At 43.6% G+C, this 17,178-nt stretch overlaps 1 protein-coding gene across 1 annotated transcript; it reads right to left on the bottom strand.

Annotated features, from left to right (window-relative positions):
* Positions 1-3,615: 3,615 nt before the first annotated feature.
* UBE2J2 (ubiquitin conjugating enzyme E2 J2) lies at positions 3,616-12,944 on the bottom strand. The gene is made up of 7 exons (XM_069874712.1): positions 12,720-12,944; positions 10,786-10,916; positions 10,528-10,568; positions 9,579-9,681; positions 9,113-9,251; positions 8,611-8,691; positions 3,616-7,018 (listed from the first exon to the last, which is right to left on the bottom strand). Exons 2-7 carry the CDS (start codon positions 10,914-10,916, stop codon positions 6,734-6,736), a joined length of 780 nt encoding a protein of 259 aa, XP_069730813.1. The 5' UTR covers positions 12,720-12,944; the 3' UTR covers positions 3,616-6,733.
* Between the last annotated feature and the right edge of the window lie 4,234 nt (positions 12,945-17,178).

The following is a 17,178-nucleotide window of genomic DNA, read 5'->3' as shown; positions in this document are numbered from 1 at the left end:
AGGGGAAAGAAAAAAAAAAAAAAGAAAGAAAGGAGGAGGGATCACATTCTAATGAGCTGTCAAGCCTATTCTCTTCACATTCCTATTAGACTCACTGATAAGTGGAGCTGGCCCGTGTGCCAGGCAGATTTAAATCAATGCCCGTTCCCTGCTCCCTCCCCTCAGCCCCGTTCCGTACCTCCCCTTCATTATCTCCAAGAAATCACCATTTTTTCTGGGAAGTTTGTAAAACCGTACACGAGTGTGTGGCAGAGCTAAAAATATGTGGCTGGGAATAAGCCCTCAGCATCACACCAGGCTGATAGCTCCGAGCTCGTGATTTATCCCCTGGTGAGCTGGGTCCCATGCAGCCTTTCCCCAGCTCTCATTAGGGGCTGGCTCTGTGGGGGCTTTCAGATTTCTTTACAGGAGGGTGAGCTGCTCGTTAAATATAACTGGAAACTAAAGGTTACACATCTCCTTCAAATATTTTATAAGGGAGATCTTGGAATATTCGGACAGTCATCAAATCTGTGCCAGCTCCCCACCACCTAGAACAACTATTCCTGTTCCTTTTACAAGTACAGAGAGTGATGCAAATCTGAGATTGTACCACGAGGAGGTCTAAGAATGATAAAAGGTTGAAAAATCACATAATTTGAAGTCTCTTACGCAGTCAGCGAGCACCAGGTTTGCTTTCTTTTAACAATTCTTCTGTAATCCAAGTAATAATGCCTGCACAGCGCTTCACTGGACTGGAAAGGCAGCCAGGGTGGATCAGGAGGAACAGCTCTATTATCTGTGGCTCAGGGAAACTGAGGCACGAACCATCTGAGCATAAAATCGAGAACTAGAATCTTTGGAGAGAAATGGGAGTTTGGGAAGGAGAAGCGAGTGAGAGCAAGAAGGGAAGTTACACAGAAGCTAAATAGTTAACAGCGTATCGCCCCTCCCCCAACTAGCTCACATTCCATCAAAACTACGTGGCAGACTTTATTTGTTAATAATATTTAACTTTCTTTGGCGCCTTCTCATACTTAAGCCTCTTTTTTTTTCAGGCTAGTTGTAGACAAGACATGAATTTGTAAAAGTGCACTTGATGACACATTAATAGGACAATCTGTCATAGTGCAGCTAAACAGCTTGACAGATCCGCACACCACGGCTCGAAATGACATCCAAGGCTGCGATGGGGCAATCGCTTTTTTTGGGCTCCAACATCTCCTTTCCCATCCCCAGAGCCAAACCCCAAGGTTACAGCCTCAGACCTGGGGGAAACGAATCCTACGTTTGCAACCACAAGGTGAAGTTACTCCAGAGAAACCGATTGTGGAGAACCCCCAACTTATATTTTTTTCTTCATGTTGGGCTGGAACAAGTGTCCACACAGTTGTTCCCTTTCCTCCAAGCTTTCATTTGGCATTTATATCCATAGAAAACCGCACACCTGGCTGCTGCTGTTCTCCCATCCTGGTTGCAACAGTTCCAAAGCACCTGAGTTTTGCCAAAGCATTAACAGCAACTGAAAAGACTTTTTTTTTATTTTTTTTTTTTCCCCTGAGCCCAGCATCATTGCAGCAATAATGGGACTAGTTAAGAATGTAGAAATACCGATTCTGCAGGGGTAAAGTTTTGAAGTAGGGGAAGTATTACACAAGAAGCCACATTTACATTTCACAATCATAGAATCACCAGGTTGGAAAAGACCCACCGGATCATTGAGTCCAACCATTCCTATCAAACACTAAATGGTGTGCAAGAACTCAAGCAGAGCGTTTGCAAACACTGTAAGGGGCGTGTGAAAAGCTGGAGAGGAAACGGAACAGTCGGGCAAACAACTTGTGATGTGATCTTTCAATCTCTGCTTATGCAATTCGCCTTTTACTCAAGAGAGACCTTCCTTAACTATGCTAAGAATGACATCCAAAGGGCAAAAGGGCAATTGGATCTTCCCAGAGTTGCCCACTGCGGATCTGTTGAACAACTCCTAAGCCTTGATGCAGAGATAATGAGTTTTTAAGCCAATGGAGAAGGCACATTATCATTCCTTGACACACACACCCCCTACTTCATCGCATTTAAAGGTCCAGGGTATTCCTGTGATAGATCCCTTAGGATTAAACGTGTTGGAACACAGCTTAACACCCTAGAAGACAAGAAGAGCACCTTTGGGAAGGCAAAGCAAGAGCTCCTGGCTGCTGCAGCTGCTTTCTGCAGATCCCTCCAGCCCTCCCAGTGCTCCTCTCCCCTCCAGCATTCCCACCTTGCTGCTCCCACGCGGGATCGCAACGCCATCTCCTGGCAAATCCACGGAAAACATGAGATTTCTGCTTTAAAAACCTAAGATCTGGCCTTTGCTGGGCAGCAAAAAAAGCATCCTCTTGCACTCTGTCTTCCTGCGAGCCGGTTGCAATATAAGCCAGTAATCGCAACAAATCATTAGGAGAAATCATCCAGAGACATTCAAAAAAAATACCTTTTGAAGCACAGGGCTTGAGGTAGCAATTGTAATTACAAGTTAAGAGCTGGCTCTTCTGAAGAAACACAAGTTTCCCACTTAAGACTTGGCTAGAGACACACCATCAACACCCAGGACCAGTTTGAAATGCAAGTTCTTACGCAAATGCCATTGGAGGGGGGGTCAGGGTTTTATTTTCCTACAGAGTTTGCCTTAGGTAGAAGCAGAATGATGTCCTTATGGCAAGAATCCTGTCTGACCGCAGAGATCCCGAACACAGCAACGCAGCCAGCCGGTTACTTATTAATATAACACTACAAAACCCTGAAGGGGAGGCAACAGACCAAATGAAAAGCACTAAGCCTGAACGCTGGAGTTCAAAACAACTCCAGGCACAAGAACCGTTCTGATTAAGAAAAAAAAAAATACTAACATTATTAGGGAAAATGTATAGTTCTATAAAAGAAATTAGGACACAGCTCAGCCCTGGCAGGTGTCAGTCAAGGGAAAACTTGCTTCCATCAAGTTACAGAGAAATTGCTATTAGAAACAACTACAGCTTGGATCCACACACAACTAGCATGGCAGTCCAAACACAAATTCTGAAAGTTGAGTGAACACAGCTCCTGAGTAACATTTACTGCTTTACACAGAGCTGAAGCTACCTAGATACAGAGACAACTGAAGCTGTCTAGATAGCACAGAACCAGCAGAACTTAACAGATGCTAAGGGAACAGCAGCAGAACGTAGTCACACTGTACTCCAAAAGCAACTGCCGAGTTCGTGGCAAGGTTCCAATCTACTTTTTTTTCTTCAGAGATCATCACTGTTGGCAGCAAGGGTGAAGCAGCATCTCAGAGTGGCTCACACACATCTCAGAGTAGGTACTGAAACCAGGTTCTGCACTACAATGACAGCTGTGACATCCATGCCATTACAGAATGACTTCTCTGTCCAGGAACTGTGTTGTCAAACAAAAGAGCTAAAAGATGCTACCACCTGCAGTCCTGCAGGTGTTTTACCACTGGTGTAGGAGACACCAAACTAACTTGCAGAAAAAAAATACATCAGGAGCCAGGAGAGATGTGGTTTTGCTATATTTTGTTTTCTAGTCCATCTAGATCCAGTTTGTTTCTTCCCCGTGATTTCTTTCCCAAAAACAGTCCCACAGAAAGTATAACTTTCATCATGTTTATTATGAACAAACAACTTTACAATGCAGTCATTTCTACTCCTCAGTACATGCTTGAAGTAACTTCCGTGACCTTGACATCTTAGGGGGCGAAACATCATGACTACACACAAATTCAGGATTTTAAGAATCAAAGAGATGTTTAAAGGCAACAACTGAGCTGTTTTCTGATTCAGGCTGCAGAAACTCCCTACCTACCCTCCCACCAACACCCAGTCTGTGTAACCTTCTTACAGAAACCTATGAAATTGCAGTGTGAAAGCAAAGAACCAGATATTTGTTCCAGTATCATATAGAGAGGGACAGCTTTTAGTTTCATTACATAAAGTAATGCTCTGCTTCAGGGCATGGTAACATTTTTGCATGGCAAAATCCTCCATCTAATGACTTTGGTAACAAAAAGATCAGACACTGCATACTATTATAAACAATTTTAAAAGAGACAAACCAGTAAATCCTACACAAAAGGGAATAAATCTTCTGTTACCAAAGGCAAGGAGATATATCAAAATCTTCTAAGCCATAGGTGCGAGGGTTCAGTCAGCCCCTGCTTCCAGCTTTTAAATGGCACCAGCAATGACTGTCAACTCTTATCTCTGAGTCCAGGGTACAGAAGAGAAACTGCAATTGGAAGTTTTGTTTTTTAAATAAAACCAATCTTCGGATAAAATGCAGCATGTCCAGGGTTTAACCAAAGTTGGGGTTTTTTTCTTTCCAATTGTGGCATCTCCTACAAACAAAGAGACCCACCTTCAAATGCTTGGGTGCTGCTTAAGGCCAACTTCTTGTCATGTAGTAAAATGCCCTTTATCAACATCTCAGATTTCACTGGTTCTTTTACCTTGGTTAGGTAAATTTCACAGAAGACACAAACACATCATGACCAAGGTCTCCTTGCCTTTGTCTTCATTTATGTGGACAAAAGAACTTCCATAAGATAAGAAGATAAATATCAGTAACCAATTATAAGCTTCTGTTTGTAGGCGATGTCAATGGCAATAAAAGGCTTTGCCTGAACACAAACATGTCCGAATGACACTACAATCGATGAGGCAGAACAGCCTCAGCTACAGGTCTGTATGCTTTAAGAAAAATATCACTCTGATCATCCACCTCGAAAATCATATTGTTGCGGGAAAGACATGATACTCCCCATTCCTTTCCAGCACAGCCTCAGACCGACAGAACACAAGTCATTTCTAGATAGATACAACTGGTGCTTTTCTTTACAAAAGCTGATTAAGCACATAAGAGGTAAATTAAAAAAGTTATAAATAAGATTTTGTAAAACCACAAAATAAAGCAAAAAAAAGAAAATCAAAGATTTATAAATACATTTCAAAATCCAGCCTTTTCCAAACTCCAGCCCCATGCACCCTATCTCCTCCTTCCCTTCCTTACCTCAGCAAGAACTGCTTTATGATTTCTTTAGAAGAGTTGTGCTGCTAGTTTTGGTAACTCCTACCTATTGCAAAGAATTGGTCACATTTACTGATGCTCTAAGCTGCATGGCTCATGGGTTAACAAGACATTTTTGCTTACAATTCAAGATACCAAGAGCAGGCAGAGAGAACAAATTTGGAAGGGAAAATAAAACAGTTTCAAGAACATTCTCAGATAGATGAGGTAATATTTATTTGGGCTCTTCACAATAAGATAAGACTATGCAGCGAGATGCAGAGTTTTTTACCCTGCTACCAACCTTTAACAGCTTGTTGTTATATTAACAGTGAGCACGATCTTCCCCAGACACTCAGGCATCACTGTCTGTTATGAAAGGCACAGGAAGTTTGCCTCCGATGAAACAAAGTATTTGCATAAAATTAAACAGGATAGGAAAGAACCAAGGAAATCGAGTTAAAGTAGTAATTTCAGACAGGCTTTTGAACTACTCTAAGAGCTTCAGTGTTTACCCCTAGTCCTGTAACCCCATGAAGAAACATTGGTATTCCAATTATCTGAATGGGAACAGTGATGAACAAACGTCAGAGCAAAAAAAGCTTTTAGAATCTCAGATGAATTAGGAGAGTCTGGGCTTTTGAGGCGGTGGTTTTAAGCGTTTATGCAAATCTTCCAGTGAGCAAGCAGAACTAATTTTAAGGGTTTGTTTCAGTTAGTGACACTTCAGAATAATTCAGTCGACTCTGAAGCAGCTGGTTTGTTATTCACTCATTTGCCTTTTTATCTTCATAAGGGCTTTGTTACTTCATTTGCCAGAGCCCAAGAGATCCAGAGAAGATTTTCTAAACACACAATCAACTCTCCATTGGTGTGTGCAGTTTTATTACATTTTTTTTCAACAGTGGCACCTCGTAATCAGAATTAAGCATTACAGCTCTCAAATACAACATCTACCCCCAAATGGAAATCTCTAAGTGAACAAATCCAATACAATACTGGATATGGGTTTCCCCGCTAAAGACTGATTCAAATGCTTTTTCTTGCTAATCCTTTGCAGAGGCCAACAACTGCATTTCTTGTAGCCGAAATAAGACCTTCAATGACATTGTGATAATTTAGACAACACATTTAACACGCATGGTGTTACTTCCCCACTCATCTAATCACTACTGACTAGATACGCAACGATGTTCATTCTATTTTAAGAGAGAAACCAGCAATCTTCTGCAGCATAAATGATCACGTTAACCAAACTCTTACCAAGCCCACATGAAATCTCTACTTGAATCATTTCAAAAGACTCTTCCCTAATGAAAATAAAATACGATATGCATAAACTGTGACATTTTAAAAACTGTTCGGTGACGTAAAAAGCTTTATTTGCTTAAGATTTCCAAATTTCAAATAACAGCTGGAGAACGTCTATAAAAATCAAAGCACTAGAAATGCTAGTGTCTCATCAATAATGCTTTGACTTGTGAGCCACTACTAGACAGTAGCGAGGACAAGAGGATCTGCGAGCAGAACTTTTAGTTTTCTGACTAATTGAAACTACTCCGTTTCACAGACATAACCCATGAGCCAACCAATGTTTTACCTGCCACTTGGTAAAACAAATATTTATCCCAGTGTCAGAGCCAGATGCACATAGAGTCCCACTCATTCTGCAACTACCCCTAATTTGGTCTCGGATTTCTTTTTCTCATTCTTGCGCTATGCTTCTCAGTACGTACTTGACTGTGTAGGCAAAGGCTGCAAAACCAACTATAACAAACAAGTTCGCCAAAGCTCCGCCTAAAAGTCCATGGTTACGATTGGCCTGTTGGAGACCTGGATGATTGGCAGGTGCCAACAGAAGGTGCCCATTAAGGAGGGGTATTCCGTTCTGACCGTAGTGTGCTTCCCCATCAGGGACAACATCTGGTAGAGGGAGGGATGTAGGTCTGTTGTTGAGCTCTTCTTGTGCTTTCTGTTTTTGTTTAATCTCCTGGAGAAAGAAAAAAAATAAAATGAAGGTGAAAAAGTGAAAAGGAAGTGAACGTGGTAAAGGCACCGGGTGTTTTGAAAATATTTCAGAACCCAAGATATTGTGTAACTTCAGGAGAAAGATGTATATTTATATATATATAATTTATATTGTAGGCCTTTTAAACTACATTAACTGCATTACATACATCTGTATAGTCTCCCCAGCTGTTTTCAAAGTAACCTAATTCAGTAGTTGACACTAACAATCATTTGGCCGAGTTGATTCTTAGTTCACGTGTACATTTTCTGAGAAGTCTTTTCTTCAGAAATGAGAAATTCTTTCAAAGTCTGTGTGTCCAGCTTGTTTGGAACAAAAGTCATTCAAAAAAACCAAGCAATCCCAGAAACTTAGAACAACTAGCACTCTAAAGTATTAAATGTTAAAAATCTGCCTGTACTTGGAACACAACAGCTGTTAACTATTACTGTCTTAGGAGTTTCCCCACAATTTAGGAACTAGCTATCTCTGGCATTCTTGCAACTGATATGAAAACATAATTAAAACCTTCCATTCAGATATCTGCGTGAGAAAGAAAGGAAATGGGAGATTAAATTTTTCATTCCCCAGAAAGCTGTCCCAAAAGGAGACATAAAGGGAAAATGTTTTTTAACTAGAGCTTTGTGAATACCTTTGAAAATAACAGATGAATAAAACCTGAAGTTCCACAAGCACTCACCACTATGCCCAGAAAGGCCATTTCTGCCAGTGAACAACGTACACCTCACTGGGCTTGTGTGTTTATGACCTCAAGTTCTAAGAAAAACACACTGAATTCCTTCACTAAGGAGTTATAAGGAAGGAACCATCTTGAGACAGGAGTGCAGAAAACATCATCCATCACTTGTAACAGGTGAGACCCTTTAGAACCAAGTATCATCAGTGGAAACTGGCCAGAGATCCCCAGATTCTTTTTTCTGTCTTTCTTAAACCTACCCCATGCATTTAACTGTTGTCTGGCTGAAGGGTAAGCATTTTCAGAACCTTACACAAAGCAAACTTCTACATCCTTCAGCTGTTACCAATACATGACTATAAATTGTCTATCAACACGCTGACAGCGTTAGTGTCACGCAAGTAAGATACACACCCTAAAAAAGATATAACTCCATCTCAGAAGTTAAGCAAGAAAAATATAAGAGTGTTTGATCGTAAAGGAGAATTAAGGAAAAAGAAATCTAGGATACTAATAGACCAAGTCCAGATACACAAATGAGTCCTACCCAAACTCAGGAAAATACATTATACAATTCTAAAACACCGGCACCGTAACCATGCCTGCTGCACTCACAGCCCAGTCAAGGCTGTGATATCTGACCTAAATACACACTTTGATTCCTATACAATGAACCCTTGTGCAGTAGAAAAACAATGCCATTTCAAGATTCAAGCTTTCAGTTCTCAGACAGAGAAAAAGCACCTTTTAAAAGGTTTCCAAGATTGACAAAAGTAGCTACTGTGTGGAAAAGTCCTAAACAATTGGCTCAGAGATCTACACAGGGAAGCTGAAGAACTACAGGAAATGAAGGTATTGCACAGATGAATTCCCTTACCTCCACCACCTCAGGGAAGAGCTCACAGAAGACTTTATCTTTTAAATTAAATGCTAAGCTTTGTGCAGCAAGCTGTCTTTTCTGTGGAGGAAACATAAATTATCAGCAGTTGCATAAAAACAAAGTTAATATACTACATCTGATTGTTTCCCCCAAGAATGGTGCAAATCACTAGCCAAGTAGTTTCTAACATTTAAAACCTCATACTTTTGAGTATTATTCACTACAACAGATATTTCTAAGTCTTACATTGTAAGTTATTTTCTCAGTTCTCCATTTTATGGGATTAGTGTTCTGTACCAGTGAGGGGAAAAGGCAGAGGAAAAAGCCCTAACCATACTGTTTAAGAAAAGGGATTTTATGTTACCCAAGAAATCCTCTCCCCAACAACTTATTCATTTCTGAGATATCAAAGTGCCAGCTGCTGCTGCTGTTTGAACCTGGGGGTCACGTCCAACACTCCCTAAGCTGACAAAGGCACATCAGACAGCCCAGAGCTTACTGTGAACTCCGATGTCTCTATGCTGCCCAGTGTGGGGCCTTTCTCCACCATAAAACTAAGAAGGCCCGTCAAGATCGTCGAGACTGACCAAGCTGGATTCCAGGTATCCGGGTGGAAATCAGTGATCGAAAGACACAACCTTCAAAAGGATAAGACAGGCAGTGTGGTTTATTTTTCATAGAATCATAGAAAAACCAGGTTGGAAGAGACCCACCGGATCATTGAGTCCAACCATTCCTATCAAACACTAAACCATGCCCCTTAGCACCTCGTCCACCCGTGCCTTAAACACCTCCAGGGAAGGTGAATCAACCACCTCCGTGGGCAGCCTCTGCCAGTGCCCAATGACCCTTTCTGTGAAAAATTTCTTCCTAATGCCCAGCAAATTTTGCCATTAAAATTATTACACATTATGTATATTGCTAAAATGGCGTTAATTGTTTAAGTGTTAGAAGAAAATCCTTACCTTGTATTACACTTAAACCTTCCATTAGGTGTAATCATATAAATACTAGGAGGTTTAAAAGGAAATTCTCTGGGGAATATTAGTTTCCCATGATAATAGCCACCTGCATTACATAAAGAGATGAATTACTTATTTTGCATGAAGATGAAGTCCTAATCTGCTACTCAAAATGGGTCAAATAAAACCCTTTATCTGCTTCCTCCTCCCCCTCATACTAGAGAGAACAAACGTATCATCTTGTGCCTCTAAAACACAGGAATAATCAACCCACAGTAGGTTTACTCTGTAGTCCACTCTCTCACACGCACAAAGTACAAACAGTACTTTCTGTTTTCCAGCCTGCAGTGCATTAAGGAAAACCAGCCTAAACGTATTTAGTACAATACAAATAGGTTAGTTTTCCACAAAAATAGCTAACTAAATACAACCCTATGAAGAATCTGACCTTGAAAAGCATTTTGTGAGAGGCTCCAGAAGGCATTGTGAAATGTGTGACTACAAGAAATTAATACGGCTTTTAAGTTCCACACTTTCACCAGAGAAATTCATAGAGAGAATATACATCTCTGTTCAATAACAGCACTTATGTGGTAAGAAAATGGCATTTTGAAATGATCTTTGACTGTCACATACAATCACATAAGGTGAGTTATCTGCTCTGAGACCTTTAGCAATCATTTAATAGAAAGTCACCTGAACTCAAGTTAACCCAAATGAGGCTTTGTTAGAATCCCTGATAACAGAACTCATGAACAGACAGTGGCAACCATGACCTCTTTTCAACAAGCTACCACACAAGACACAGACAGCGCTGAAACCGCACTAAGTTTTTAGAGCTATTCCCAGTAGTTATACTTTGTCCATTCCGATAGTCATGTAATTACTCAGGTACCACCAATCACAACATGAAGCACACAAACACACACGTTTGCTACACATGAACTTTTACCTTCATAGGGAGTCATCTCAGGTCCCCGTACAACATAATGCCTAAGACAAAGAAGGAATTTTAAACAGTATAAAAGCCATCACACAATCAATTCCTCTATAAAAATGCAGATCAGTATCACTTCGGCCAAAGTTCCATACTCCACCTCCCAAAACCAAGATTCCCACACAATCTGTAGGAATGAGGGAGTCAGACTTGATGACCTGGAAAATCTCGTTCTCTCCACAAATGAGTGAGCAGCTCACTCTTAATTCTTACCATTCAAGGATATTGGATGGGAGAGGCTCTGCACAGATATAAGGCACTGGATCTTTCTTAATTCGTAGGTAGTCTTGTTTAAGTCTCTGTGTTGCTGTTGTTGGTGCTCTCTTATTACTGTTGTTGCTCATCTAGTTTGTAAAAAATATATACAAATACAATTTTAATAGAGGAAGAGTTACTATGCTTCATCAAACACAGCTCCAGATTTTTGCAAAATCTACTTTAAAGACTATTTTCTTGAAAATATAAGTTAAATTGCTGTGACTTAAGTGGCAAGAACTATGCAAAATCTTAAACAGCACATTCACAAGAGATCTCCCACTGGATCAGGGGTTCCAAGCCCCATCCAACCTGGCCTTGAACACCTCCAGGGATGGGGCAGCCACCACTGCTCTGGGCAAGCTGGGCCAGGGCTTCCCACCCTCACAGGAGAACATTTCTTCCTGAGATCTCATCTCAGTCTCCCCTCTTTCAGCTTAAAACAGTTCCCCTCATGCCATCCCTGCTCTCCCTGATCAAGAGCCCCTCCTCAGCTTTCCTGTAGGTTTCCACCTGAACTGTTAATAACCAGTCCTTTGTTTAGGCTGATCACATTATGACTGGTTTGAAGTTGTTTTAATGGGCTTAATCTTTTTGAGCAATTAATTTCCCTATTCTATTATGCAAATTTGCCCACAATTCCAATCTGTTTGATGTTTCACACTTATAGTTATTTAAACAAAACAAACCCACAATAATCTTATTATTGACTTTAAGAAGAAGGATTTTAAATTAAATCTGCTGCCTGTTTAAGTGTCACTTGAATTTACAGAACTTCTGAGATTATTCTCAGATTATTCTCTCCCAGATAAACAAAGACCTCATCCAACATGAGACAAGTCTCTGTGAAGAAAGAAAATTCCATGCTGCTTACAAGACAAAGAAAGCATTAGCCCTTACAATGTACCTACAGAACACAGAGCAATTAATAACCGCTATTTAATTTGCTTTCCCTAGCAGTTATTTTGGTTTTATGTGGAAATTCAAACAAGAACAAAAAGGAAGGATTTTACAAATAGCTTGTGTGAACAGAGAAGATGATGCTGACAGTATGATAGCAGCAGTTGACGTGATAAGTATGTTAAATCCAATGTCCCTTTCTATTCCTCTACTTCAACGAGATAGCCAAGTATTATTTTTTTAAAGAAGTAATATTTAAACCTCAAACAACTATTGTATGTGGCCAAACATTCAAACTCTACTCAAAATAAAGCATTTAACAGGGCTTTTTTTTAGAATTTATGTAAATACACTTAGGAGTTCTACAGTACTCAGTGCAGTTACTGATATTTAATGTCCTCAGTGCTTATAAAAGCACAGGCAGCTCTTAAACAAAGAAAAGAAATGACAAATGTTATAGACACCACGAGGACAATTTTTCCCTTCAGACAACAGGGCGGTAGCACCTGCCCTATGAGGCCAGCGTGAAAGGGTGCGGGTTGTTCAGCGTGAAGAGAAGGCTCTGCAGAGCCTTTAGAGCAGCTTCAGTACTGAAAGGGGCTCCGGGAAAGCAGGGGAGGGATTTTACACAAGGGTACGCAGTGACAGGACGAGGAGAAATGTTTTAAATTGGAAGAGAGAAGACTGAGATGAGACCTTAGAGAGAAATGTTTTCCTACGAGGGTGGTTGGCTCTGGCACAAAGCAGTGGTGGTTGCCCCATCCCTGGAGGGGTTCAAGGCCAGGTTGGATGGGGCTCAGAGCCCCTGATCCAGCGGGAGGTGTCCCTGCCCATGGCAGCGGGTAGGACTGGATGTGCTTTGAGGCCCCTTCCAACTCAAACCGTTCCATGCTTCCGCGATCCGCCGGGGCCCAGAGCACCGGGCAGCCTTCCCCGAGCCCCGGGGGAGGGAGGCAGCGCCCCGCGCTCCCCGCCGCGCAGGCCGCACTCACCTCTCCCTGCTGGAGCAGGCCCTGCACCGCCGGGACGCCGCGCCGCGCTGCAGCCGGAGGCCACGGGAAGGAGGGCGGGGAGGTGAGGGGAGGGCAGGAAGGCCGGGATGAAGGCGGGCAGGGCAGGGCAGGGCCGGGCCGCGACCCCCGCGCCTCCCCGCTGCGGCGCGACGGCGGCTCCCAGCCAAGATGGCGGCCCGGCGAGGCGGGGCGCGCGCAGCTCTGGCGGCTCCTTCCGGCAGGGACCCGCCCCGCTTCCGGGGCGCGGCGCGCACGCAGCACTTCCGCTTCCGGTTCAGGGCTGTCCGGGCTCCTCCACTCCCGCGCTTTAGGGCCTCCGCTGCCAAGAGGGAGACGGGGACAGGGGCTGGAGGGAAGGGCTGGGATGGGGGATGAGGCAGAGGCAGGAGGCAGGAGAAGGGACTGGAGCTGGGGATAAGGGCTGGGAACAGGGACAGGAGAAGGGGCTGGAGCTGGGGACAAGGGCTGGGAACAGGGACTGGAGCTGAGGGACGAGGGCTGGGAACAGGGACTGGAGCTGAGGGACAAGGGCTGGGAACAGGGACTGGAGCTAAGGGACAAGGGCTGGGAACAGGGACTGGAGCTGGGGACAAGGGCTGGGAACAGGGACTGGAGCTAAGGGACAAGGGCTGGGAACAGGGACTGGAGCTAAGGGACAAGGGCTGGGAACAGGGACTGGAGCTGGGGATAAGGGCTGGGAACAGGGACTGGAGCTGGGGACAAGGGCTGGGAATAGGGACTGGAGCTGGGGACAAGGGCTGGGAATAGGGGCTGGAGCTGGGGATAAGGGCTGGGAACAGGGACTGGAGCTGAGGGACAAGGGCTGGGAACAGGGACAGGAGAAGGGGCTTTGAGCTGGGGGGACAAGGGCTGCGAACAGGCTGGGAGTGGGGCAAAGGAAAGAGAAGGAGCTGGAGCTGGGGGACAAGGGCTGGGAATGGGGGCAGGGGGGTCGGGCTAGAGGCAGAGTCAAGGGCCGAAGTAAGGATGAGACAGGCTGGGGACAGGGACAGCGAGCAGAGGCAGGAGAAGGGACTAGAGCTGGGGACAGGGAGCTGGAGCAGGAGAAGAAGGGAAGGGGCATGGGCAGAGGACAGGGATGACAAACAGGGACGAAAGCTCTAAGAGGGTCAGGATGGGCTGGGGCAGGGATGGTGGCGGTGGACAGTGACAGGAGAAGGGGATAGGGACAAGGGCTGGAGCAGGGACAAGGGCTGGAGCTGGGGCAGGGGCGAGGGCTGGGGGCAAAGGCAGGAGAAGGGGTGGGCTGGAGACGGTGCTGGGGCTGTAGCAGAGGGGCTGGAGCTGGGGCAGGGACAGGGGCTGAGGCCGTGGACAGGAGCAAGGGCTGAGAACAGAGGCAGAAGAAGGGGCTGCAGACAGGGAAGGGGCAGGAGTGCGGGCAGGGGCACAGGTAGGAGCTGGAGCACAGACAGGGGCAGCCCTGCAGGTGGATCCAAGATTCTACTGCAAAGCCCATAAAACCACAGCAGATCGTTTCATGTCATATCCACGCATTTGCTGCTTCAGTGATGGTTAAATCGCAGGAAAACATTTCCTAATATCACCCGAATCTCCCCTCTTTCAGCTTGAGAAGAGTAAAGCAAATAGGACAAGATGATGCAGTATCTGTTCACTATGAATTAAAGACGTTGCATCCAGGCCGTTTTAGGAGAAAACCCTGCAAAATCTCACTCTGTCAAAGGGAACACGAAGTTCTGTGTCTTGGATCCTTCACTCACTGTCCAGCACTGTGGCACACGGCCCTTCCCTTCAGGGGTTACGTGAGACGCCCACACTCGAAAGATTAAACATTTTAACAACGTGGGTATTGTGAAGTATTTTGTAACACAAAATTCCACCTGGCCTTAACATCATTCTTGGCACAATAAGCACGTGGAGTGAGTTACGCAGACATTATGTTTACAAACCACTTGTACGAGACCGGGTTTATCAGGCATTGGTCACAACAGACCTTTTCGAGGAATTTCACCTCAGCCATGGCTGGCAGGGTTGTTCTGGTCAGTTCTTTGTGATGTTTAATCCATCTGGAGACAAGTTTTGGCTGTATTGGATCTGAATACTTGTATCTCCTAATGTGTTTTCTCTCACACACACAAAAATCGCCACCTAATTAAAATTCTTCAAAAAACTAAGATATAAAAGTTCATTTTAATGCAACCTAAGGAGGTTTTTACATCTGAATTTGTACGTCTGTGTTTAGTGCTCCAGGCATAGAGCACAGCCACCGTCTTGTATGCATTAATTATTAGCAAATGTACTCGTCTTAGGGGAGGTACATCTGTCACTGCGCCAATAATCTTCCTCTGTTGCCTCAGGTGAAGCAAAAAGGCAGAAAAGCAAATTATTGAGTTGCCCGGAGTTTGCAACAGGCTGATAGAAGGGGGTGCGTGATTGCATTAAAGATTAGACTTTTTCTTACTGTTCCAAAAGAAGCAGGCATCACCCACAGGAATGGTTCCTGCGATGATCACAACTCTTCCCACCCTGAGCACCCAACAGAGGGCACTGGCACCACACTCACTGCATAAATACAAGATATTCTTAGAATGCTGGATCAGTCTACGTGCATTTCACCTAATAAACTCCCCTGGCAACTCATATAGTACAACACATATCTAGTTTTATACCCTTTGACCTAAGGGCTATTACCCTTTTCTTTCTCTGCCACACCATTCTATCTCTTTGGTTTTTTTATTTACACTGAAATTCCTAAGTCATGTAAGCCCAGAAATTTGAGAAACTTGAACCTGGAGATGTTACAAAGGCCCCAGAATGCTGAAGGGATTCCAGAGCTCATATTTACACCTCTGTCATTCTCTCTAATGTTCCCCAGCCCCAAAATATTTCATGCATAAGTGGGTTGTCATTAACATTCCATTCATCTCTCAGCTGTGTTATTCTCCACACTAATGATAGCGTAGAATGAGACTTCTCTCTCAGAGTAGTTTCTTTCTTCCCAGTTGTTTTCCATCTTGCAAATGAGTCACACGATAGAATTTCCTCTCTGTAAAGTCTCTTTGCTGTCGTGTCTTGAAGGCGTATTTTAAACACAGGCTTAACAAGTCATGAGAAGCTCCAAATTTGCGTTCTTAAAGATTTAAGTGCAGCAAGTCAACAAGTACATATTACTAAATTAACTTGTAAAAGGATTAACTCCAGGACAGAGTCGAATGAGGTTGTCTCATACAGGTGGGAATTATATCTTAATTTTATATGAGCCTTTCAGGAGGATCACATGGGTGGTGACAGAACATGAGAACATCTTTATGTCCTTGTGGGCACGCACCTTTCGCATTAGTCTTTAAATTTTGCATTGTAGATAATTTTCCTTTAATTGCATTCACAAGAAAAGCACTGCAAATTTTCAGGTTGGGTAGAAATAATAACAATCAGAATTTGCTCAGCTTGTTCTGTTTCTGGGTGCCTTTGGGGTACCTCCTTAGCTTCATCTTCTTTATACACGACTCCACGCATGCAGTCAAATGGATATTTTGAGGCTGAGCTCGGTGGATGAAGAAGTAATTTTAGAAAGAAAATGCACCCCAAGGAATGTAGCGAGGGCTAATTAGCGTTCGCATGTACTCAAATGTAATCTTGTCCAGTAAATGTGGCAACGCTGAGGCTGCTGAGCGGCTCTGTTTAGATTGTCTGGAGGACAGAGAACACTTGGAAGAACAGTCATGCCTCAAGGCTGCTCTGAACTGAGGGTGCTGATGAAATGCAGTGTTCTTGTATCCCAGAAAGACACTGGACATATCCTTGGGGTAGGAATTTCCCCAAGTCCTGTTAGCAACAGCCCTATTGCAGTGGGATCAGGAGAGCATCTAACTGCACGACTCAAATGTACTCACTGGGCAGGGTTTCTTCTTTAGTTACCTCACGGGTTCACCACTGAACCCGTTGCTGCTTCAGATAACCGAGATAGGTCTCTTAGCTTAAGTGGGGGGAAAAAACAGGACTAGAATCATAGAATTGTTAAGGTTGGAAAAGACCTTTAAGATCAACCAGTCCAACTATCAACACACCATCACCACGCCTCCTAAACCATGTCCCCGGGCACCACATCTACACATTTTCTGAACCCCTCCAGGGATGGAGACTCCACCACTTCCCTGGGTAGTCCCTTCCAATGCTTCATCACTCTTTCAGTTTAGAAATTTTTCCTAATACTCCATCTAAACCTCCCCTGGTGCAACTGGAGGCCATTTCCACTTATCCTGTCACTTTTTACTTGGGAGAAGAGACCAGCACCCACCTTGCTACAGCCTCCTTTTAGGTAGTTGTTTCATAATATTACAGAAATATAACACATTATTACCTAGTAGAACTATGTAATTTTGTAAAATTTCCCAAGCCCTTTGTTTCCCTAGGAAACTGAGCTTCATATATTATTTTTTTTTTTAGTGGAAACTGA

This window comes from Phaenicophaeus curvirostris, chromosome 22 (assembly GCF_032191515.1).
Source record: "Phaenicophaeus curvirostris isolate KB17595 chromosome 22, BPBGC_Pcur_1.0, whole genome shotgun sequence".
Classification (NCBI taxonomy): domain Eukaryota; kingdom Metazoa; phylum Chordata; class Aves; order Cuculiformes; family Cuculidae; genus Phaenicophaeus; species Phaenicophaeus curvirostris.
This window is presented reverse-complemented; position numbering and strand designations above follow the sequence as displayed.

Coding starts and splice junctions, on each gene's coding strand:
- UBE2J2 (XM_069874712.1), bottom strand. CDS start 10,916: ATGAGCAACAACAGTAATAAGAGAGCACCAACAACAGCAACACAGAGA. Junction 8,692..9,112: donor TAGAGACATCGGAGTTCACA/GTAAGCTCTGGG, acceptor TTTCCTCCACAG/AAAAGACAGCTTGCTGCACA. Junction 7,019..8,610: donor TCTTCCCTGAGGTGGTGGAG/GTAAGGGAATTC, acceptor TTCTTTCTCCAG/GAGATTAAACAAAAACAGAA.